Raw genomic sequence first — 24,664 nt, 5'->3', positions numbered from 1 at the left:
ATGCCTCATGCTGCTTCCCCACCTCTCCCCTTAGGTGTGCCTTTAATGATGGTGGCCTTCGCTTGGGACTGGTGGGTCCCCTTTATCAAAAGAAGCAACTGAGGTCACAGGAACTCTGCTGTCCATTCGTGCTGGGGTCCTGCATCTGTCCCCTGCCGCCTCTGCATCCGGGTTCAGACCCCCACCATGGGAGCCCTACTCACCTGTGGCTGTGAGCAGAAGTGAGCAATCCTGGCCATTCAGATACTCCATGGCTGTGACCCTTGTGTACCGAGGGTTTCCATTGTGGAAATAATCCAGCTTCTCCCCTTTCTCCCAGTCCCAAAAGCTTCAGGGAATAAGAGAGGAATATGGTGAGTGATCAGGGAAGTATAGATGAAAGCCACAAGGAAATACCACCTGACACCAGCAGGTAAACCACCAACAAACACACAGAGAAGGACAAGTGTCATCAGAATGTGGACAAACTGGAACCCTGTGCCCTACCGGTAGGAATGTAAGACGGTGCAGCCGTCACGCAGAACAAGAGCGGTTCCTCAAGAGAACTGAACACTGAAGTACCATGTGTCCAGGATCCCACCTCTGTGTACACATTTAAGAGATGTGCACCCAGGTCACAGCAGTGTCACTCATCACAGCCAAAGGACGGAAGCAACACAAGTGCCCATTGATGGATGAAGGAGGAAACAAAATGTGATCCACACACATGGACCACTATTCCTTCTTAAAAGGGAAGGAAGTTCTGACACCTGCTACAACACGGATGAACCTTGAGGATGGTATGTTAAGTGAAATAAGCCAGTCACAAAAGGACAAATACTAGATGATTCCACTTATTTGATGTTCCCAGAACAGACAAATTCCTAGAGACAGAAAGTTGAGTGGTGGATGCTGGGCTTGGGGAGTGGGGAGGGGGAGTCAGTGTTTAATGGGGACACAGTTTCAGTTTAGGGTGATGAAAAAGTCCTGGAGGTGGACGGTGGTAATGGCTGTATAACAAGGTAAAAGTACTTAATGCCACTAAACTGCAAGCTTAAAAATGGAGAAGACAGTAAATTTTATGTTATGTATGAAAAAGGAGAAGAATAAGAAATAGGTAAGAACTCTGTCCATTTTATCAGCTATAAAAAGAATTGTCCCCATGGCCCTCTCCCATCAAGTGTGAGCTATCTCAGTGACATAAGGGCAACAGTAGCTATGAGTTAAAGTGGTGTCTTGGTACTGACGCTTTCCCTTTGCACACTTGCTGCCCTTGCACTTGAGCGGGTCCATCACATGCCCTGTCACTGGGGGGTCCTAACGAGCCCCTGTGCTCTGCTTTCTGTTCATTGCACAAGAACAGACCCATCTTAGTGCCCGAAGCTCCTGTCCCGGCCCACATGTAACCGTGGTCAGGCTTTTGGAGCGCCTGTGGTAACGTGGCCAAGTGCAGCTCTGGGAGTGTGTGGGGAGTATCAGGAGGAGAGGCATCTGCCGGCAAGTTCTCCAGCCCCAACCCCCAACGCAGCCCAAAGGCTTGGGTCGAGGAGCTTCCACGCCTGGAGGGGACAGGGGGTATCCTGCCCACACCCCCTGGGGCTACCTGTTCTCCAGCTGAAAGGCCAGCCCCATAAGCACCCCCGTACCAGATGCTGTCTTTGTCAGCGACAGCCACGCATGGCGTAAAGGGGTGAAACTTGACCACGGAGGGGACGCCAGGGTTCCTGTTCAGAAATATCTGGTCGTCCAGCCTTGTGATACCTGCCAAAGGAAACACATGACAATGGGCCTTGATTTGCAGTAAATGTCAATGACGTGTTTTACAAAGGCTGACACCAGCCACTCCTGTCTGGGGGATTGGGAGGGGCCCAGAGGAAAGCAGGAGACAGAGTGTAGGTGGGCTCCTGATGGCAGGGCCCTGCCTCTGCTCAGACAGGGCTGGCATTTGACTCATGGTTACGACAACCCATCAGCGATATTCAGATCAGTGCACGCTGGTTAAGGTTTTCTGAAAAGAATGTCAAAGATTTTGGAATAAAGCTCAGTAAGGTGGCGATTCGTAACTTAGACCCAAGACTGAAGCTTTGGTCTGGCCATCACTGTCTGCAATCCAGCCAAAGTCCTGTGCAGAGGGAGGGGCTCCAGTCTGGAAAGGCGGGAACCTTGAAATGATGGAAAGGCAGCTGATCAAGAGTCACACAGAGGACATGAAAGGGGATCTGCTCCCCAGGCCCCAACACAGGCACCTGGGAAAAACTGCTATGGCCCTGAAGGAGTTCTAGAAGAACAACAAAAAGAGGATACCAGTGTGGGGAGCATCAGATGGGTTCACACATGTATCTGTTGAAGGATGCAGGCTCATGCAGAGGAGCCAGGCATGCGGTCCCGGTTCCTGCCCATCGTGGAGGGCAAGCAGCCCCCATGACACGCAGCCCCGGGGTCACCCCCTCTGTGGCCGCTGGTCTTGGGTGACACAGAGAGCAACTGTGGTGCCCATGCTTCGTGAACCTGACACCTGCTGGGCGAGCTGCTGCCACCCACGATTTCAGTCTTTTTCGTCTCCTTTTGCTAAAATAGCTAACACTGAAAGCCACTCAATCATCAGGATGGGGTTAAACTGACAGGCAAACAGGTCTGGGAGGGTTTAACTGTTGCCCAGAGGTGCCCTCCCCCTCAGCCATGGGTTCCCCAGGGAGGGGGTGTAATTTGACCCAGGAAAGATGAGGGGACACTCAGGTCCTGAGTCACTGCAGGCATTCTGCACATACATTCTGCATAGATCTGGGCACGATGCTACATCACGGGGGCTGGCTGGAGGGGTCATAGATAGGGGAGGCAGCATTAACTCTCCCAGCTCATCTCCTGGGGCCTCACGGGCTCGTATGATGACTTTGCTGGGCCTGCAGGAGATATTCCATGATTCACATCCTTCCCAGCACACGGCTGGCCTCAGATGAAACCACTGCTTCACACAGAGTCCAGGCTCTGAGCACTACAGGCAGTGGAGGAGGCTGTGGCCTTGCTAGTGGCCCTGCCCTCTCTGCCCACGTCTGCCGGTGGTGAGACTCTTGCCTGCAAGCTCACCTGCCAAGGTCTCCAGCAGCTCAGCAGTTCCTTTCGGTGTGTGTCAGACAAATAGATCTTTTTCCCACAAAGACTGGAAAAGAGAACCCCTGACCCTAATTTACAAAGATGATTTTTTTTCTTTTCTGTCTGGAAAACCTGGTTGGTTCTCAAATGACCGGCTCTAACTTCACTCCCTGTGCAATGTTGACCAAAACAAGACCAGCCCAGAGTGTGGCCTTTACTGCCTTCAGATGTTCGCTGTGTGCAGCAGACTGGCTCCCAGGCCGCCTGTGGGTACAGGGAAACCAATTTGTCCTGCTGTCCCCTTCGGTAGGCCCGGGGTTCTAAAGAATCACAGACTTCCAAGAAAATAGGTCCTTGACACCATAATTCAAAGAGCTCCTATCAAGCTGGGCGGCTCAAACTCTCCTGGAAAAATTGGCAGACTTTGAATTCTACATCCCTGGGGGCTTTACATCTAGAATGCACCTTCACAGAGGTGAGTTACAAACAACCAAGATTGGTTTTAGCAGAAGTGACTGCGCATTAATGGAATGTGGCCCGAGCATCTTCTGAGAGCACCGTGAATGCACTCAAAGTGCTTCTGAAACAGCATTGCTTCTGGAAGTGCTCAGGGGGCACCAGGCCTGGGCAGGTGGGCCAGGGATGAGATCCCAACTCCAGGCTGCCTGCAGGTAGGGATGGTCTCATGGGTCCTCACCCTCAACTTTAAAAAGTAACCCATAATACAAAAAACTTCTCTGGTGGCCCAGTGGCTAAGACTCCATGCTCCCGATGCGGGGGGGGGGGGCGGGGGGCCCAGGTTCGATCCCTGTTCAGGGAACTAGATCCCACATGCTGCACGCCACAACTAAAAAGATCCTGTCTGACGCAAGTAAAACCTGGCACAGCCAAATAAATAAATTTTAAAAATTAAAAAATAAAAATAAAAGTAACCCTTAATAATCAAGGGAATTTGACAGAACAGGGAGAGAAGGTCATGAAAATAATTCCACAAAAGCATGAGAAGTCTGCTTATCTACTCTGTGCAGTACCCAGGGAGCATATCCACTGCCCAAAGCTGGCCTAGCAATGAAGGCTCAGGCAGAGCTGGAAGACCAGCCCACCCACAGCTATGGGACTGAGTTGGCTCCTGGGCCCTGGGGGCTGTATGCTGGGGAAGTGGGAGGAGAAGGCTTGTCCCTGGGCGGGGCAGCTGCCCAGTGCTCTGGCCCTGTCCTAACCACAGGGTGGAGCCCCTCGGCTGCCCCCTCCCACCCTGCCTCAGTGCCTGGGGGTAGGGGGATGTTGCAGCTGACATAAGGGGGACTCGCGGCCCAGCAGCCCTCCCTGTAGCAGCCCATGTCCCCACACTGGTGGGGTGGGGTGGGGCTGGGGGGTATGCAAAGTGGGTGGTTACGGCACCTGTTGGCAAATTTAGTAAAAGGTTTGGTCAAAATGTGACTGATAAACAGGTCTGGGGTAATAGGGAACAATTATCTGGGGGCCAGGTTGGGTCCAGGCAAATACAGCCAGGGCCTGATGTTTGTCTTCTGTCCCCATGGTGAGGACACAGGCCACCCCACCATGGACCCAAGGGCCTGCAGAGGGCTTGCTCCTTTCTCTCTGGAAATGACAAAAGGTAGAAGTCACGACTGTTCCAGAGGCTGCCAGCGAGGAGCTTCCTTGTACGATGATCCCAGAGAGCCTCCATGTCTCCTTGGGGACAAAGACACAGACTGCCCGGGGACCAGGCCTTCCCGGGCAGGTGAGTGGTGCCCCATGGCGGCACCCCTTCCTCCCTGGAGCATCTCCGCCAGCCTCATTCCTTGCCCGCACCAGGGCAAGTGGGGGCCGGCTCACTGCCCGCGGTGACCCCTGGGGACGCCCCTTACCCTTCTGGATGAGCTGCTGTGCCTGCTTCCTGACGCGGGTGTTCCGCAGAAACCGCCACTCCCGCTCCTTGCGGATCTGACTCTCCAGGTCATGCTCTTCTGGAATCTTCAACAATTAAAAAAAAAAAATTAAGACAAGTATTTCCAGATGAGAGGGTTCCCCCTCTGCAGGTACAGAAGAAACCTGGTTCTTTGGTTGGTCCAGGGCCCAACAGCAGTCAGAGCAGACCCTGACAGTCAGAGGGTGGTCACCGAGCCCCCAAACCTGCTTCCCTGTGCAGGGATAAGGGCCGGGTGTTTCCTGCAGGAGGGGACATAAAGGGCTCCGTTGTGCCAGACACTAGATTGACTCCTTTGTACCCCTAAATGCAAAATCAGAAAAGATGCGGTGTGCTCAGAGAGGTTTGCTTTTATTCTGATGGCAAAGGGAAACGAGGTTAGAAGATGAACGAGCTCATACTCATAAGTGACAGAGGGCAGCAGCCAGGGCAGGGCTGCCCTGTGGTGCAGGAGAGGCAGCTGGGCCTGAAGGCGGGGCCTTCTCGCCCCTAGCAGGCAGGAGCCACTGCCTGCCAGGCTCCACCTAACATAGCAAAGGGGTGAAGCTGGCATCAGACTCCATGTGGGTGGAGAGTGAGGAAGGAGCTTCGAACCTATACCTGGGAACTTCTGCCCATCAGCTTCTGCATGTTAAGTATGTGGAAGCTGGGCTAGTCCCCTTTCCTGGATAAAGACCCTTCTTGCTTCATGGCTGGTGTGGTGCTTATGGGCCGTTTAGGAGAGGGCCACACTTAGCAAACAATAAGTTAGGATTTAAGTTTACTATATTCAGAACATAATCACTTGTCGTGTAAAAATGATGTATCCTCTTCATCATACAGTCAACTTGCCTAACTCTGGTTGCCTGTTTGAGAACTCAGACCTGTAAAGTTCTCAAATATAAAAGGAATCAAATAAACTAGGAAAAACCCTACTTCCTCTTGGCTGAGAGTTAACCTGCCTTGAATTCAGCCAGGTAACACGGCACAGGCAGAGGGAACCCATAATCAATATTTTAAAAGTCATCTTCTCTGCTGGAGAAAGCGTCAGGATGAAGAATGGTGAACGTGGTCACGTGTACATGCCTGCGTGCAAGCGTAGCTGAGAAGATGGGAAGCAGTTTAGGTCACGTTTTAGGCAGTTATTACACGAAATGGTCACAGAGAACTTTTGTGTCTTCTCAAATGCTCCGTGTTATCTCTGATCACAAACAAACAACGCTAAACCTTATCTCATCCCTGTGCACAGACCAGAGGGGTCTGTGTTCCAGGATTTCACTGCTACAATCCTGTCTTTTTTTTCTCTTGAAAATCACAAACCCACAGCCAGCAAAACAGCAAAGATATCCTGACACGGAGACAACAGAAGAAAAGTCACCTAGAGCCTCCAAAGTGGTTAGTGTTGTAGACATAACCCCACAGAGGCACTTGGGATAGATGGTGGGTTTTTACCAGTTGGTTTTGTTTCATGACAATCCAGAGATTATTGGAAAAGAAATTACAGATGACCAATAACATAGAGTGATAATAAGAAAACCTCTAGATGAAAAGACAGAACCAGAATGAAGCTCTGGTTTCTGTGGGTTTAGAGGAAGGGCCTAGGAGCAGGGAGGGAGTAGGACAGAAAGAAAGGAAGTTCTCCACGTGGCAAGGGCACGCAGGAGGAAGGAAGGGGGACCGGAGGCAGCTGTGCATGGGAGTGTGGCCACATGCACCCTGGGGCCTCAGAAAGACTGACCTCCGTCACACAGCTGGGCATCACTGCCCTGGGCTGAGTCCTAAGCAGCAGAGCACAGAGAAGGACTCGCAGCACTGAACTGAACGGAACCACAGTCCAGGGACCAGTGCACACACTGTCCTGGGAACAATCACCACGAAGCGCTAGGACAAGCGGGGGCGGGCAGCAGTGGGGCAGCGTGGGAGGTGTGGGTGGAGAGAGACAAGGAGAGGGAGAGAGAGCAGAGGCTGCAAGAAGCAGCAGGCATCAGCCGGCCGGGAAGGACGAGGATAGACGGAGGGACCAGACTGTTTCCTGCTCAGCCCTTCTTAATCATCTGCTCAGTTGCCCTGCCCCTCCCCTTTCCACGTGGCTCTGCAGGTTGAATAAAAGCTTCCGAGTAAACAGAAGCCCAGACCCAGACTGTGCTGAGCTTTCTTCCCGGCAGAGCTGGAGGGATGTGGGTGAGGGTAATAGTGTTACATGATTAGGATCACGACATGCTGAGGATTCCTAACACCTGGCTTCTCCTCAGACAGAAACCAATTATGATGCTGAAACCTCCTGAGGCCTCCCGTGGAGCCGGCAGCTGAAGGCTGGTGATGGCATCCCCCATGTTCCTCACCTGTCACTGGGGCAGCCTGGGTTCAGGAACAAAGGAAGACCAGAGGGTCCCAGAAGCCTGATGGCGGGCCTTGCTAGGTGAGCAGGTCCTCATATGATGAGTTTGTGAAACACAGGGCACACCCTCAATGCCTCTGAATTTAAAGGAGTTCAAGTGCATGGGATAATATACACAACAGGCACGTGACTATCAAGACTGGAGCTCGACCTCTGGAAGGCTCGTGAGGTCATGGAAATCCCCACCAGAGAGCTCCCTGGGTTCCCACCAGAAACAAAGTGAGTTCTGTGGTGGGACAGAGACCTTGTTTAACAACAAACCACCCTCCCCAAACAATGATGGAGTCAGCAGTGCTGGGAGGGAGTGCCCTGGCTGCGGGCTGACTGGTCTCCTCTGGGCACGACACCTGTGGAACTACAAAGCTGAAGGCCACTGACCGCTAAGGAAGCAGCTCTGAAAGGCAGATCAGAGTTCACTGTAGGTTCTGATAGCTAAATACAGGCATTTTTATCACGTGACCACACCTCACAAAGCATCAGGGTGACTGAGATGCAATTCACATGCAGTAAATCTCACCCTTTGGGACCCAGTTCTGAGTTCTGACAAGCCCCACGGTCACACGCACAAAGGACATGCAGAATAGTTCCTTCACCCCAAACTGCTAGATGCCCTCTGTAGTCTGGCTCTCCCCCCAGTCCAAGCCCAGCACCACCTCTGTTTTCCATCGTTGTAGCTTTGTTTTACCTTTTCCAGATGCCGTATAAATGACCTATACAGTTTAAGTCTGGCTTCTTTCACTGAGCATAACACAGCTGAAATTCATCCATAGTGTGTATGTTTCAGTTTATTAAAAAACATTTGGTGAATTAGTATTTCATCATATGAAATATTCTAGCAGTTTATTCACCCGGTGAAGGATACCTGGGTTGTTCCCAGTTCCTGGTGATTATGAATAAAGCCACTGTAAATATTCAAGTACAGGCTTTTGAATGAACAGAAGTTTTCATCTCTCCTGGGTGAATATCTAGGAGTAGGATTGCTGGGCTCTATGCTAAGTATGGGTTTAATTTATGAGAAAGGGCCAAATGTTTCCAAAGTGCTTGCAATACTCTGCCTTTGCACCAGCAAGTATGAAAAGTTTCAGCTGCTCTGCATCCTTTGCCAGTACTTGGTATTGACAGATTTGAAAATTTTAGCCCTTCTAACAGATGTGCAGTTATCTACTTCATTGTGGTAACTCGACTTCCCTTGTGAATAACTGCTGTGACGCTGCACATCTTTTCTCAAGCTTATTCGCTGCCTGGGTACTTTTTATGGTAAAGTGTCTGCAGATCTTTAGGCCATTGTTTTTAACGGGGCCACTTGTTTCCTTATTATGGAATTTTGAGTATTCCTTATATATACTGGATACAAGATTTTTTTTAAAATCAGATATGTGTTTTATAATTTTCTTTTGGTGTGTGGCTCATGCTTTCATGTTCCTAACAGGATTATTCAAAAAGCAGATATTGATTTTTGGTGAAGATCAATCTGCCACTTTTTCTTGTGTGGCCTGTGCTCTTTGTGCCTTATTAAAGAAACTACTGCCTAACCTAAGGTCAGAAAGATTTTCTTCCAGAAGTTTCATGGTTTCAAGCTTCACAATTAAGGAGTGAGTTATTATACAAGGTGTTGAGTGAGTGATTGAATTTCTACTTTGGCAAATGGGTGTCGAATTACCATGGTGCCACTCTGCTGGAAAGCCCACCTTCTTTTCACTGAACTGAAGAGTTTTCCTACTTCCATGGAAAATCAATGGGATGTACTGATGTGACTCTATTTCTGGACTCTGTTCTGTCCCGTTGATCCATGGGTCTGTCCTCTCACCAATTCCATATCTTGATTATTTAACTTTATGGTGAATCTTGAAATCAGGCAGCAAAACTCCTCCAATTTTGTTCTATTTCAAAACTGTTTTGGTTACTTTAGTTTCTTTGCTTTTCCTCATAAATTGTAGAATAGGCTTGTTGATTAAAAAGAAAAAGCCAGGAGGGAGGTCCAAGAGGGAGGGCACACATGTAGACCTATGGCTGATTCATGTTGATATACGGCAGAAACCAACACAATATTGTAAAGCAGTTATCCTCCAATAAATAAATAAATTTAAAAAAAAGAAAAGAAAAGGTCTATTGGGATTTGGATTCAGACTGCATTGCTCTATATACATCAGTTTAGGGAGAACTGACATCTGAACTTCATAGTCTTTCAACCCATGAATGTGGTCTTCACTGATTTAAGTCTTTGAATTTTTTCATCAATGATTTTCATTTTTCACCATTTGGATTTTGCTTTTTTTCTTTTTAGATTTGTAGCTAAGTTAAGTACTGCATGATTTTTTTTTTTTTTTTTTGGATGTTATTGTAATTTCCAATTGTTCATACAGAAATAAACAGATTTTTGTATAATGACCTTGTATCCTGCAATCTTACTGAACTCACCTATTCTGGCAACATCTTTCAGATTACTTAGGGTTTTCTATACATACAATATTGTCTGTGAATAGAGTTTTATTTCACCCTTCCCATGTGTACACATTTTCTCTTCTTGCCTTACTGTCTAGGACCTCTGGGAGGATGCTGAATGGGAACAGTAAGATCAGACATCTTTGCCTTATACCTGATTTTGGAGGAAAAGCATTGTCTTTTATCAGTGAAAATATGTTAACTGTAGGTTTTCTGTAGGCACCCAGTATAAGAGTAAGGAAGTTTCCTTCTATTCCTAGTTGGCTAGGAGTTTTTATTTTGAATGGCTGTTGAATTCCATCAAATCCTTTTTCTGCAGCTACTGAGATGATCATATGGCTTTTCTTTAGTCTGTTGATCCAGTCAGTTATAGGATTAATTTAAAAGTGCTGAATCAACTCTGTATTCTTGGGATAGAATCCACTTGGTCACCAGTGTAGAATCTATTTTTATGTACTGCTGCATTTTATTTATGAATATTATGTTAAGGATTTTGGGTCCATGTTCATGAAGAATACTGACTTGTAGATATTTATTCTCTTAATGTCTTTGACTGGTTTTGGTAACAGAGTAATGCTGCCTCCGTACAACGAAATGGAAGTACAAGAAGTATTCATTCTTATTTTTTTATAAAGTTCTTTTTGTAATTAAATGTTATATTTTAATCTGTCCTGAATTATGAAACAAACAATTGTTCTTTTTAAAAAATTCAAAGTGCTGGAAGTATATAATGTAAAAAGGACAGTCCCTTGCCCTGATTCCAGTCCTACCTTCTAGAAGTTACCACATGAAGAGTCACCTTCTAAGCTTCTTTTGACGCTAACACAAGTCTATGGAACCACAGCGTCTGTGGACCATCATGTTGTTTGACCTACTATATCAAGGACATCCCATCAAGTCCTCATGCAGAGACGAAGCTCACTGGTCTGTGTCTACTACACAGATGAATCATTTTTAACTGTCTCCTTACGAGTGTTCTTTATCGTTTTCAAACTTTTTGTTATTACGAATAATCTGTAACAGCACTTCTTGGCACAAGCTATTATATATCCATGTACAGCAGAGGTTTTACGATCTGCTTCTCAGCGTGGGATTGCTGGTTTCTGTGCTGTGCTCGCCTGTGTCTGACTCTGCAGCACCATGGACCGTAGCCCACCAGGTTCCTGTCCATGGAATTTTCCAGATAAAAATACTGGAGAGGGTTGCCATTTCCTTCTCCAACTGCTGGTTTCTAGGACCTACCCATTTATAGCTTGGATAGCTACTACTGAACTGCCCTATACCAAGCTAATATTTCACCAGCCACCCATAGTGTGTGAGACTTTCTTATCACCCTATACCCTCCGGTAATCCATCCTCTTGCTAGAAATCAATCTTCGAAATTTACCAACTTGAGAATGAAAAAAAAATTCATATTATTTTTATAATCAGAACAAATTTCAGTATGCCTCTTCTTTTTAAGCACATGACAGACCATTTTTAATATCCTTTCTAAAGTAAGATATGAACTCTGGAAACCAAACCAACGAAGAGAGAGGTTGTTCCATTAATCAAAGAATAGTCCAGAATGTAGTTCTTTTTGGTCACATAGACCGGTAAGAAATCTGACTGTGAACCAATAAAAAGTCAGTAAAAACTGTCATTACAGTCATGTTTTGAGTATTCAATCCCACTAACCATTAGTTGCACGTGATTGTAAATATTGGGCATAATTATGTTATCTGGTGAAAATGTAGTTTCCTATGCTTACCTCTGAAGTGATTTAGAGTTTGGGGTTCTTCTGTCCTTTTTGAGGTACAATCCTAGCCTTGAGCTATCTTTAATTTGCATATGAAACAGGGTAATAAAAAAGTTCCTAATGCATTTTATTGCACAAACGTGTCATTCAATGATTAATTAAATTAATAAAAGAAGGCCCTTATGAATACTACCTGGAAAAAGTAATAAAATTTTTTTAAAAAGCAATGAAATTAAACATGTCCTCTTCTAAAGTTTGGAAAAGGTCTCTTATTAAAGTAAAAGAAAAATCACTTGAGTCCTAAGCACGCTAAGTTGCCAACAGGGATTACAGACAAAACTCACTGTAAGAACTTCATTTTCAATCATAACACCTCGAGCTTGTCATTTCAAGCTATATCCAATGGGAGTTTGTTATCGCAAACATGGCAAGTCAGACAGAACATGCATGCAGCAACTGTTTTCCTGGCTCTTCTTGTGGGCTCCGCAGTGAAAGGTGACTTCATCCTGCAGGGACCCTTCTCCCCTCATTGCACTGCAGGGTCCACTTTGGGAGTCAGCATGATGCACTGGGACAGACCACTGGGCTCACAGCCTCTGTCTCCTCCAGGCTAGCGACACGCAGGACCCTCCCCAGTGGGAATTCTCAGACATACTCCCAGCTAGAACACACACAGAGGAGCACAAAGACAGGGGAACTTGGTGAAAAAAAGGGAGGCATGGCTCAGCCCCAGAGCAGATGCTGGCTATAGGTCTGCACCTGAGTGAAACACGTAAACACATATGTAGGGGTTCCCACAAATGGCAGCCCTCGCCCAAGGAGCCGCGCACCAGTGTTCTAAGTACCTGACGCTGAGGAAAGGAAAGCAGATCCTTAGGGAAAAGTCAAGTTTGTTTCTATGTTCAAGAAAAATGCGTTGTGGATTATCTATGCCACTTCTTCCCACAGGCAGAACTGAGAACAGGCATGCCCAGAGACTTTGAGAATAGCTGTTCAGCATCCTACTAAGTAGCTTCTGTGATTTACAGTCACTGCAGTTTCAGTGAGATCGTGGACCAGCCACCTAGAGTCTGTGTCACTTGACCACACTTGCCTGAAGCAGAAGACTGTATCACGGATTCCGAGCGACTTATTACTACTAGACTAGACTCACCCCTCTTAACTTCAAAGCAGAGAGTACGTGCCACAGATCTAAAGGATGACTTGCTACCCATAGCACCAGCAACGAACCCTCTCCTGGGACAAATTCATGTTTGCCCACTCTCTCCATCCTTAGTCAGAGAAGCCCGAGAGATCAGTGGGAGCAGGTTGACCCAGGTGTGGACAACACACTTGGTTGACTGTAACAGGCCTCAGTGATCTCTTGGGATCATTTCTTTTTTTTTTTTTTTCCCCCGCCCCTCCCTGGGATCATTTCTTTAATGTATTTTTTCCCTGATATAAAGGTGCTTGCTCAGTCGCTCAGTTGTGTCCAACTCTTTGTGACCCCATGGACTGTAGCCTGTCAGGCTCTTCCGTCCATGGAATTTTCCAGGCAAGAATACTGGAGTGGAATACCATTTCCAACTCCAGACTATAAAGGTACTGTGTGCTAAGTGTGGAAACTCTGGCCATCTCATGGCTAGTTTATGTCTTGTTTTTTTTTCCCTTTTAAGGAAATTTTGTTATGAGCATTTTCTTAAGTTACTAATTTCAAAGCTTTATTTTTCAGCAGCTCCAGTAGTATCGTATCAAGTACTTCAACCTTCTTTAACCATTTTCCTCCTGCTGGATGTTTACGTGGATTCTAGTTTTTGCTACTGAGAGACTGTTTTTCCTTTATCACCTGCCTCAGGCACTGACAACCATTATTCTGTGTTGTAATTGGCAAAAGCCAGTATCACTACAGGGAAACAGGAAAGTAAGAAAAAAGCTGTAATACAGTCCAAACACTCTTCCTGGAAATTTCTTGGATATATAGCTTAATATACAAGTAAGAATAAGCTGCAGTTTTCAATTTTCCATTATCTATGAGGGGAAAGGAAGGTAAGAACGTGCTTTAGACCATCAAAGTCTAAAATGAGCCCCTGCAGTGCTCCCTGCAAAAAGATGGGCACCAAGATTCTGTTTGACAGCACCTCCCTGTCCTGCCCCGACTCCCTGAGTGTGTGGCCCGAGTCTGCAGCGAAAGGACATGTCCTGTCATCAAACCTGGAAGGCAGTGTCCCAGAATGAGTCAGATTAGCCCTAGCTAGCTAGCTCAGTCTGACAGTCCCTGAAGCCGGGAGCGGCTCAAGCCTGGGGGGCTCCTGGGTGACCTTGCCAATCAAGACAAAATGACACATTTTATACTGGCAAGCTCAGAAAGGCAGGTAAGTGAGACCAGTTTCTTTTGCTGTTTGGTGTCCCCTTAACAGCCACGCTCAGTGGAACAGGAGGCCAGTGGGCACGACAGGGCCCTGTGCCTGCCCCACTCCATAGCTCAGGGCCAGGCCTGCACAATAGCGTGTGGGCTGGTGGGAGCCACGGCCCCTGAGGGTCACAGTGAGCAAGCCAGTGGGGATCAGACCTTGAGCTCAGAGCAGAAGGGTTCAGACACCCTGGCCTGAGGTCAGGGCTCTGGAGGCCCGTGCTCGCTTGCTGAGGAGATGAGAGCAGTGCAGGCTGCGGAATTCTGGCTTTAAACCCTGAGAGCTGACGACGCATGGCTACCTTCATGACAGGCTGGGCAAAGTACCGCGCACTCCAGTCGCAGAACCCCGTCTGCATCGTGGCTGAGATGAAACTTTTGTGTCCGGCAGTATCATCTGGGTCGTCAGTGGTCTTTGGGGCATTTGGAAAAAAGGAGAGGAGAAGACAGAAACAGAGTTAGTCATGTCAATCCCAACCCTCTCTGTGAGCTCGAGATAGTCCCTCTCTGGAGACCAAGGCATAGGTGTCAGTGGTCAGGTTTCTGAGGACAGTATCTCTGTGGGCCCCTCACTTCTGCGTCCTGGTGACCAAGGAAGCCTGACTGTCAAGACAGGGCTCTGAGTTTATGCAAAGAGGCAGAGAGTCCCCTGGAAACAGCCTAGGTAGGCTGGGCTGCAGAGCCTGACACTGGTCCTCAGCACTGGGTCTAGCAGCCCCACAGGGCCTCTGCCGCCACTCTGCGACAGTGGGGCTGTCGCTCCCACTGGGCCAGTCATACACGCAGGACCTTGGCCCTGCTCCTGGACAAGGGTGCAGCAGAGCTCGGGCCATCTGGGACTTCTAAACATTAAAACTGAAAATACTTGGTGCTGTGGTGGGGTGGTGGGCCAGTTTGTTCCCTGTTGTAGAACCAATGTGGGCTGGGCTGGTAGAGCAGGGTTTAGCCTCACTGCACATGACAGGGCATGAGAAGTGCTTCAGAGAGGAGCCTCTGCTACCCAGAGAGATGGGGTCAGCAATAAAGTCTTACCTCCTGCCTGCCAGGGGAACTGCAGCTCTGCTGGACCCGGACTCACGGATCATGGGTCAGCCACTCCTGCCTGGCTGACTCAGGCAGAGTCCAGCTGGGAGGCTAAAACTGGCACTGGGTGCCTGTGGCCATTTTTGTTCCTCGGCCATTGAGGCGAGGGGAGCAGGCGGCTCCGAGGCCAGGTGGGTGGGGCTAGCAACAGGTGTGGACACCTGTCCACCCTCAACACCTGCTCCAGCTCCAAAGTCAGCCTGCAGGCTACTGTGACCTTTCTGTTAAAATCGCTGGTTATTGGTGAGCTGAGATGCATCCTTGGTGTATCCAGAATGCCCTCTCTATATTGTGTCCGCTTGGCCAGGATAGCAGCAAGCAGTCTCGACAAGACACAAGGCCCAGCTTGTGAGTCCACCCTAGTATGTTTTCTGGCAATCCTAACAAACAAAGGCACCAATTCCTCCCTCTCCTGAATAGACTCCTTTAACTTAGCTGCAGAGACCACACCCACCTATGGGGTGTAACTGAATGTTGATGGAAGTTAGTGTTTAGAGCCACATCTGTACCTGGTCTGGGCCCTTGTCGAACATCTTCCGCGTCCGGGGGAACTGGTGGGAGTGGGGCGTGTACTGTACCCCCACAGGGCCTGTGGCACCCGGCCGGCCTGGAGGCAGGTCTCGGCTGACCGGCTGCTTGGCCACGTCGTTGGTCAGGCTGGAGCTGCTTGCACTGGATGTTGGAGGGGAGCCTCTGCCATCGGGGAAGAAGAAACTATGAGCCAGGGCCCATTCCTTTGACACCAAACCCCAAACAACTTCCGCTGCTCCCACTCACCCCCAGATCCTGGGAATGGGCTGAGGGTCACCAGCTTGGAACAGTCTCAATCACCTGACTTGCTGATGTGACTTCCAAACCTGAACTGCTGCTGGTGAATTAATGTCCCCTTCCAGTTTCTAAGAACCATTCCAAATACAGGTTCTAAGAACCATCCTCCCCTGAAAACCAGTGCAGCCAGAAGCAAGCTTGGTCAGGACTGTGAGTCAGCCCTAGGAGGGTGCAGGGCACATGTGCTCCCCTAGGATCCAGTGCACAGCCCTGTGAACACTAATTAAGAGGATGGTTCCAACCTGCTGGTCACTTGTTGGAAGACATGGACCCTCTCTGATAAAATCTGGAACAGTTCAGCTTTTGCTGAACAGTTGCGCAGGTGAAGGTAGGGAAGGATTCTAGGAGGGGCTCAGGTAAGTGAGAGAGAATCTGCAGGGGTGGGAGAGGCTGTGTTGGGAACCTCCCCAGACCCTGGGGAGCAGGCTGCCCACCACTCACCCCGCCTGGTGGATGTGGATGCCCTTGTTGGTGGGGCTGGCGGGCGCTGACTGTGTGAGGGAGGAGGTGGTGAGGATGCGCTGAGGCCGGGCGTTCACTGTGGCCTGAAGGAGCAAAGGGACAGTGAGGGGGGTGGTCACTGTGACGATCTGAGGCTACAAGACAAGCACAGATTGGTGGCTGCTTTTGAGTGGCTTCAAAGTCAGAAAAAAGGGCTTTGGGCTGAGGAAATTTCACAGGAATGGACGGTCCTAGTTGAAAATTTCCCCCAAAATGTCACCCTGTAGATAAAGTGATATTCTGTAGCTCTTCTGAAAGGTAATCATCTGTTCCAGTGAGGCTCCAGGGATGCATCCCCCCCGCGCCCACGCACCCACGTGACAAACACTGACAAAACTGCACCGTGACTAATGAGGACTGGGCACGCCCAGGCTCCCACTGGGGCAGGAGCTCCCCTGGACGGAGCAGCTTCCTGGGCAGAGCTGGCACGCCAGAAGGAGCCCGTGCAGGCTTAGCCTCACTGTTCTTTTGTATTTCAGGGCAGGCTCAAAACAACTCCTTGGGGTCAGCACTTTGTAAATAGAGATGAGACCCATATCTGTGCCCTCTCTCCCATGATCACATGCTTCAGGAGAACCCTGGACTGGCTACTCACGGAGGACCCTCCCATTCTGGATTATTCTCTTGGCAGTTAGGGAGGCCATACCTATGTTCAGCCCACAGGTAGAAACTATAGAAAACAAAACCACCAACATAATATCAATGTTTTCCAGATAAGCCTTCACTTTGAAATGAAAACAGCTAGAAATGGATCATAACCAGCCTATTAAAAGGATGTTTTTCTGTCTTCTGAATTATAAAAGTTGTATTGTTCATGTTTGTTTTGCTCTGGTATTTAAATTATTTGACCTCCACACACACACACACAACCCCAAAAAAGCCTGAGAGTCAAATGATCCCTTAAGAGGTCTAAAAGGAGAAAAGAAATTTAAGCTAAGAAACTAGGTGCCTTCTCAAAATTTCCAGGAAATCAGTGGGAAGTGATGGAGAAAGACTTTGAAAGGCTTGAAATGCAGACTTTAGCAGAATCCACGACCTTTCAAAGGCTCCCCAAGTCCAGAGGATCTGCTGTTGCCTGAGCTGCAGCCCACAGAGCTATCTCTCCAGGGACCCCCACCCTGAAGGCTCCCACTCAAGGAGGCTCCAAAGGAAAGAAGGTGTGGGCTGGGGGTGACTGACTCAGCCTCCCCACTCTTTCCAGGGGCGGAGGCGGCACACCCTGGCTTGTTCTCTCTCGGCCTTGAGGGCAAAAAAGACAGCCGTGCTTCTTCAATGCACTTCACACTGATGGCTGCCGCACACAGCTCTAGTTTTGCATCTGTTCTAGAACTCCTGAGAGGTGGGCATGCCACTGGCTGGGGAAGCCCTGTGACTGGTGATCGATTGTAGGGTTTCAGGCTTAGATGACGCTTCTTCGCCTAAAGTTTCTTATTTGCGCAGCAAACATTCATTGCTGCAGAGCTGCAGCGGTAAGCCTGAGTGGGCAGTGGTCACGCAGACCCACCTGTCTGTGGGCTTGGTGTGGGCAGAGGCTGCTCAGGCAGCAGGTGTGGGAGATACCCTTCAGAAAGGCTCCTTTCTGGGATGGTCGCAGTTGCCATTTCACAGAGAGCATACAGTCAGGAAAGGGTAACACAGAAACACGGGTGTGCCTGCTGGGTGTCAGGTTTGGGCTGTTACAAAGGAGGATGGAGCGTGGGTCTGTGAGACCTCAGGACCCTGCTGGGAGCATCATCAACCATGAGGATATTTGCCCATGGTCTCAGGGTGTTGAGGTGCCCTGTCATTTTCCCTTCTATGATGCTGCACTGGAGTCACTGGACCAGCAGATGGGCTTGATGAAGGCCCAAGGCAAGTGCTGAGTCCAGAAGAGGAAGGGCAGTGGTGGGAGGTGGTGGTCACGGCTACAGGCCAACTCTTCAGAGGGCCGCAAACATCTTGTTAACAGTCAGATTCTAGCTCAGATGTATCCTCTTAGTCCTATGCAAACAGAAACAATTTGCAGGGACACACACAAGTGTGCACACACCAGCTCCACCTGTGCTCCCTGCCCCCCTGCAGTTAATGGGGGTGGTCTCTGTCATGGGAGCCTGGGCCGCCTACTTTGTCTCTAGCTCTGAGCACTTTCTTACTCTGCAGATCTTCTCCCAGAAACATGTTGCCTCACAAGAACTCGGGAAAGTCTAATTCAGGGCAAACACCCTACAGAGACGAGGGTGACGTGGACAGGAGTTTCCCAAATGGATCCTGACATAGTCAGGCTTTAGGACACCAACGGAGACTTTTGGCTGCTCTCTTGGGGGAGGGAGTGTTTCAGAGAAGTCCCTGTTAACTGCACACCAAGGATCTGGATTTGTGTGTGAAGTGACTGGAAGAGACTGGAAGTGACGCCCCAAAGGATGGTTCACAGTTAATTCTGGGCTAACTTGAGGCAGAGGACCTGGATGCTGGAGCACTGAGAGTTGAGATCTATGAAACACATGACTCTATTTATCTAGAAAGGAATTTTTCTGTAAACCAAACTTCCTAGATAAACAATGTAAACTTTCTTTTTGGACTCTAAGAAATCCCAGGTATAATTCACTTCAAGCAATAGCGGTGACTGTGATGAACTGGCCAGTAGTTGGCAGAGCCCCACTCCTGGAGGCCTGGGCTCTTTCAATCCTCGGCCTTGCAGGAGGAGAACCTGCATCAGTGAGGTCAGGACTGGGCACAGAGGGGAAGCTTCATTTTCACAGATGCCCACTTGAGTCCCACTATGCCTTTTGCTGGGACTGCCTTCCTTTCCTCTATTTCCTTCCTCAAGACTGTACTTCCTCCCTCTCTTGGGCACGGACCCTAATGTGCTGTAACAAACATGTATTTTAGAAAAGTTTAATTGTCAATCAATCCTATTGGTAGTTGAAAAAGGAGCTGATTGGACTATTTCTCAGTTTTGTATTACAGAACGAAAAACTTAATTCACTGGCCTCTTTTCTATAGACATGGAGAAGACTCCCCACTCCCTGAGGATGGAACAGCATTCAGGTGCCTCTGTAGCTAGTCATGCAGTAGGATGATGAAGAAAGAGGGCGAGGGGCTCACTGGGGTCAAGGGGAGGTCCGTGTGAAATAAACCACCCAGTGATCCTGAGGGGGCCAACAGTAATGCCCAGCACTTTTGCATGAGGCTGGCAGTGCCCACAGGCAGGAAGTGCAGTGAACACTGTGGACCTGGGAGTCTCTGCTTCCAGAGAGAGCCACACGTGTGACCACAGACTGGGGATAAACCTAGGATGTGCTCCTGCAATATCCTCACTGCTCCTTCAAGGAAGAAGATGAGCTTGGTTGCTACAGCAGTTTAAAACTGGGTACATGACAAGGCTGTGTTGTTACTACTTGTGATGCTACCAGGAGGTGAAATAGCAGCCAGACAAGAAAAGGAAAAGACAGCCCGGAAAAGACAGAACTTCACCAGTGAAGAAAAATGTTGGTGAAGGAATCAAACACCACACAAATATGGTGTCAGCAGGAGGTCAGGTGCTGCAGGAGGTTGGGCTAAGTGGGAGGCTAACCCCAGTGAGGTGGCAGTAAATGGGATGGCTTGATAACCAGTTTAGAAAAGATAACGGACCAGGAGTGAAGCTGCAAGTAACATTACGAGCCACGTGTGCTCAGGTAGCTGGCAGCCTGTGGACGACCCCTGGATAGTGATTAGGGTCGGATGAGGACGGAGACACAGCAAGTAAACTGTGACAAGGGACGACAGTTTCCTGTACTCTTCTTGCAACTTGTCTGTAAGCCTAAAATTTAATCAAAAAGTTACAAAAATCTTCAAAAATGCTATAACGAATGACTTCTTTATGGCATTCATTACTGCTGCATCCTTTCATTCTATTCACGAAAAGACTATGCTGTGCCTTTGTGCTATGTCACTTCAGTCATGTCTGACCCTTTGCGACCCTATGGACCATAGCCTGCCAGGCTCCTCTTTCCATGGGATTCTCCAGGCAAGAATACTGGAGTGGGTTGCGGGGGAGGAGCTAAGATGGTGGAGGAATAGGACGGGGAGACCACTTTCTCCCCTACAAATTCATCAAGAGAACATTTGAACGCTGAACAAACTGCACAAAACAACTTTTGATCGCTAGCAGAGGACATCAGGCGCCCAGAAAAGCAGCCTATTGTCTTCGAAAGGAGGTAGGACAAAATATAAAAGATAAATGGAGTGGGTTGCCATGACCAGCTGGGAAAAAAGAAACAGCTGTTTTCGGACACTGGGTACTGCAGGCTTGTGGTCTCTGACAGAAGGGAACTCATTGCCTGGCTCTTGGCCTGCAGGCAGTTCCCACTGACCTGGTTGTGGTGGGGGAAGGGCACCCAGATAGCCTGGCAGTGCAGCAAGCAGAGGGGACAGACAGGAGCAGCATGGACGCTGGGGTGGATGGAATCTGCAGGGCAGAGAGGAGAGGGCTTCCAGGGTCTATAGGGTAGGCTCCTTGAATTTGTGATTACTTTTTGCTTGAGGGTGGGATGAAAACCCATAAGGGTGGGGAAAAAAACCACTGAAAAGTCAATTCCCAGAGCTCACAAGAACTGGGAGAGTTTACAGTCCCTAAAGAAGAAAGGACTAAAATCAATGACCTAAGCTTCCATCGTAAGAAACTAGAATCAGAAGAGAAAATTGAACAGAGTAAGCAGAAGAAATGAAGCAACAAAGCTAAAAGCTGGTATCAATACAATGGAGAATAAAAAACAACAGAGAAACACAGCTGACCCTCAGACAGCACGGATTTGAACTGCACGGGTCCACTTAAACACATGTGTTTTTCAATAAACACCCACTGTGGTAGCATACAATCCAAGGATGTGGAGATGTGGATAAGAAAGACTGCAGGGGGTCAGGGTTGGTGCCCCTAACCCCTGTGTTTGTTCAGGAGTCAACTGTACTAATGAAACCAAAAGCTGGTTCTTGGAAGAGTTTCCCTTCGTCAGAATGGTCGTGAATAAGGGAAGTTGCACAATACTGGTGCTGGGAATGGAAGAGAGGACGTCGCTACAGGTCACACAGAAGTCCCCACCTGATCTGCTGCCCTGATGTGGGTAAGCAGAAGCAGTGACACATGCCCCAACACAAGCTATGTGCACATGGAGTTTGTGAACCTCTGGATTCAAAACGGTTGTTTGAAGTTTCTAAACCATGGTGAAGACCTGATCGTGCCTGAAGTTCTCTGCATGAATATTCATAACTGAAAACCAGGGTATTGAGAGCTTTGTGAAGAGCGCCCTTCACACGTACCTTGTAGGCAATGCTGTTGAGCACTTTCATAGCCAAGTCAGAAACATCTGGATAGGGGTCCGCAGCCAGATGCAGCAAGACTCTCCAAATTTGAGTATAAACACTATTGAATGAAACTCCTGGGAAAGAGAAACAGGAGCTGTTTTAATAAGGGGGAGCTGCCACTGTGTGCTTGGGAGGGTGGGTGGAGGGGGAGTGGTGCTTTTGGGATAGCTCCCTCTTCTGATGACCTAAGCATGCATTGGGGGTGGACACTTAAAAGAGCTGGGATTATGGGAAGTTCTGGTTTTGTTATCTGCTAAGGAGCCCGAGATTCAGAAATTCCAGGTGGTGAACAGGCTTGATCAGTTTCACCTTTGATGGCTAGATCTTTCTGAAAGGAAAAGTTAGAAAGGGGCAGGACTTCCTTGCAGGCCTGGATGAGGAAGACAGCCACATACCACTGCATCCTTACTTGGGAGAAGCTAGACAATTGGTTTATTGAAAAGAAAATACTTGTTCAATGACAGGGAATAAAAGAGAATTTCAAACAAGCTGTGATCACATGTCATCTGACCAGCCAGCCCCTAGTTAGGAAGTCCCTCTAGTTATGAAGAATTTAAGTACAAGAATAGCCACTGGAAAAGAGCGTTTCTTGATGGACACTACTGTTTAAAGGGAATGAGTTTTATACTACATTCAAATCACAGAAGAGAGACTGGAAACGAAGGTTCAGAGTAAAGGTCAGTTTCTCTTGTGTGCCCCATGTTCATGCTTATGGACAAGTCCTGGCTTGCTGTGCCCGATACCTCGTTCATAATGGGAGGCGGCATGACCCCAGCCTCCTTTCCACAGGGACTGTGGTTCCTGTTTGCAGTGTGATGGAGCTGGAGGACGCTGACCTCTCACTTGTGTGTGCATGTGGCCTTGCTCCTCAGGCAACTACTACAGACAAAATACCTTCCAGGGAGCATTTACAAAAACTCCCATCACCTTATCCTTCCACCCTCGTTGTGGGAAAAGGTGCCGACAGCTGCCACGGCCTCTGAATGATTCTGCAGGAGCATAACTGCCTGCACAGGCTGACCTCTGACAGGCTGGGGCCTGGGAGGCCTCTCCCACCACTCTGGCCATAGGATTTCACACTCGCTCTGTGCACAGCCCCAATGCACAACGCTGGGGGAATGAGGTGGAGCTCGTTCATGAATGTGGCTCACTCAGTCAGGAGAAGCGGTCCATGGATGGGACGTTCCTACAAAGATCCCTCATGCTCAGCACAGCCACTGGACAAACCCCTCTTCTGTCGTTTCTGAGCTCAGACTGACCAAGGCAGCAGCTTCCCCATGTGACAGAGGCTGTGACGGGCACAGTAAATGTCTGCTTGGCTACTGATGACAGACATGTGGTAACAGGGAGACTGGGAAAGGAAGGGAACAGTGGGGGCCAAGGGGCCCATGAGAACCTTAATCAAGGGGCCTCTGGCGTGAACATGCAGAAGGGGTACAGGATCGGCACTGTGCACTGAGAAAGGGGTACCATTCATTTAAAAACATCTGTTTTTATTACTGTTGTTGACTCTCTTGCAGAAGATTTCAACTTTGACATCACTGTTTTTGATTCAATTTGTTGTTGTTCAGTCGCCAAGTCATGTCCGAGTCTTTGTGACCCCATGGACTGCAGGACTCCAGGCTCCCCATCCTTCACTATCTCAGATTCATGTCCAATAGGGAATAACAAAAAATCTAATTTTCATTACTGTCTCTGACCACAGTGAATGGTATATGATTTACTAGTAAAAACAGAACAGGAGCCTGGAATTGCCATCCCCCATCACTGCTCTCCTGGTGCTGACCACCCCCTCTCAGCCTCTCTGTTTTGTGAACTGTCCTGGTTTTACACCTGCTGTCCCAAATGGGGAAGTTCTGAGTTTATGCAGCACAGAGCTTGGACCCCCCGAGTGCAGCCCCTCGGGAGATGGGGGAGTGTGGTGGGTGCTGCTGGGCTGAGCGAGCTCAGACAGGGCACCGTGTCTGGTGCTCACTAAACTCCCCATGAGTGCTGAGAGCCTATTTTCAAGTCTAGACTAAAAGTAATAAAGGATCATAACTAATGGTTTTAGGATTTATTTTTCAGAGCAATGGCCACAACTTTCTAAATGGCACTGGGTGTGGGAAAATTTGCTCACAGCTTTGTGGCCAACTCTGGGTCCCAGAGTCCCTAGGGGCGGGCAGGGCAGCTTGGAGAAGGAAGGTGGAGCCTCTTGGAGGCAAGAGCTGTCATCTGTGACCTGTTGCCTGGGTCTTGGGGGTCACTGACCCTGACTTTCTATTGCAAGACTGGGCCAGGTGCCTCCCTGGGAATCAGCCCCTGGATCTGGGCCTTCTGCATTTCCCCTCTTCATAACCCTGACTCTGAGCCCCTCTGGGAAGATCCTGCCCACCTCTCCCTTGCTTACTGGACGGAGCCCTGGGTAGACTGGGCAATGTTATCTATACAACTCTTTCAGAAGGCTCCCCCCACCCCATCTCACCTGAGGGACAAGATGAGACACAGCACGAGGCCTTCCCGCTCCCACTCTGGACATCAGAATGGGGTGAGGCTCAGAGAGGGAGAGATGGAGGGAGGCAGAGAGGGACACAAGGGCAACGGGTGGACAGGTGAGGGAAAGCAGGGCAGGTGATGAAGGGAGGAGAGGCTGCCCGCCACACGGGAGAGCAAGAAATAGCAGCTTAACCAAACCTGTTGATTAAGACAGCAATGTCATAACCTGATGTGACGCTGCAGGTTAAGTGTGTAACGTGAAGGCACTTGATGGGTCAGGGACCTCCTGAGATGCCACAGAAAGTCAGGGTGGAGAGGAATGGGCGACACTGCTGTGTGGAGAGGGGGTGCGGGAGGGGAGTAAAGGCAGAGGTGCCCAGGCCCCACACAGGGGCCAGTGGCTGGTCTGGGCGGTGCGTGCAGTGGGCAGGGCTATGGTGAAGGCCAGGCAGCTCTCAGTAGGAAGGCCTTGAGTGCTGGCCACAGCTTGGACTTTATAGGAAATGAATT

General features: G+C 49.0%; 1 protein-coding gene across 2 annotated transcripts in view; it reads right to left on the bottom strand.

Moving 5' to 3' along the window:
• Nucleotides 1–24,664, bottom strand: part of RPTOR (regulatory associated protein of MTOR complex 1) — a 314,337-nt gene that overhangs the window by 17,025 nt on the left and 272,648 nt on the right. For both annotated transcript variants that reach the window (XM_065909607.1, XM_065909608.1), the window contains exons 21-27: nucleotides 21,635–21,753; nucleotides 16,298–16,401; nucleotides 15,538–15,721; nucleotides 14,248–14,358; nucleotides 4,941–5,046; nucleotides 1,626–1,740; nucleotides 204–328 (exon numbers count right to left, since the gene is read on the bottom strand). In XM_065909607.1, coding sequence (XP_065765679.1) covers nucleotides 204–328; nucleotides 1,626–1,740; nucleotides 4,941–5,046; nucleotides 14,248–14,358; nucleotides 15,538–15,721; nucleotides 16,298–16,401; nucleotides 21,635–21,753 — 864 coding nt within the window. The remainder of the gene's footprint in view (nucleotides 1–203; nucleotides 329–1,625; nucleotides 1,741–4,940; nucleotides 5,047–14,247; nucleotides 14,359–15,537; nucleotides 15,722–16,297; nucleotides 16,402–21,634; nucleotides 21,754–24,664) is intronic.

The sequence above is a fragment of the Muntiacus reevesi genome, chromosome 18 (genome assembly GCF_963930625.1).
Source record: "Muntiacus reevesi chromosome 18, mMunRee1.1, whole genome shotgun sequence".
NCBI lineage: Eukaryota > Metazoa > Chordata > Mammalia > Artiodactyla > Cervidae > Muntiacus > Muntiacus reevesi.
The sequence above is the reverse complement of the archived record's forward strand: the minus strand, read 5'-3'. Positions and strand labels throughout refer to the sequence as shown.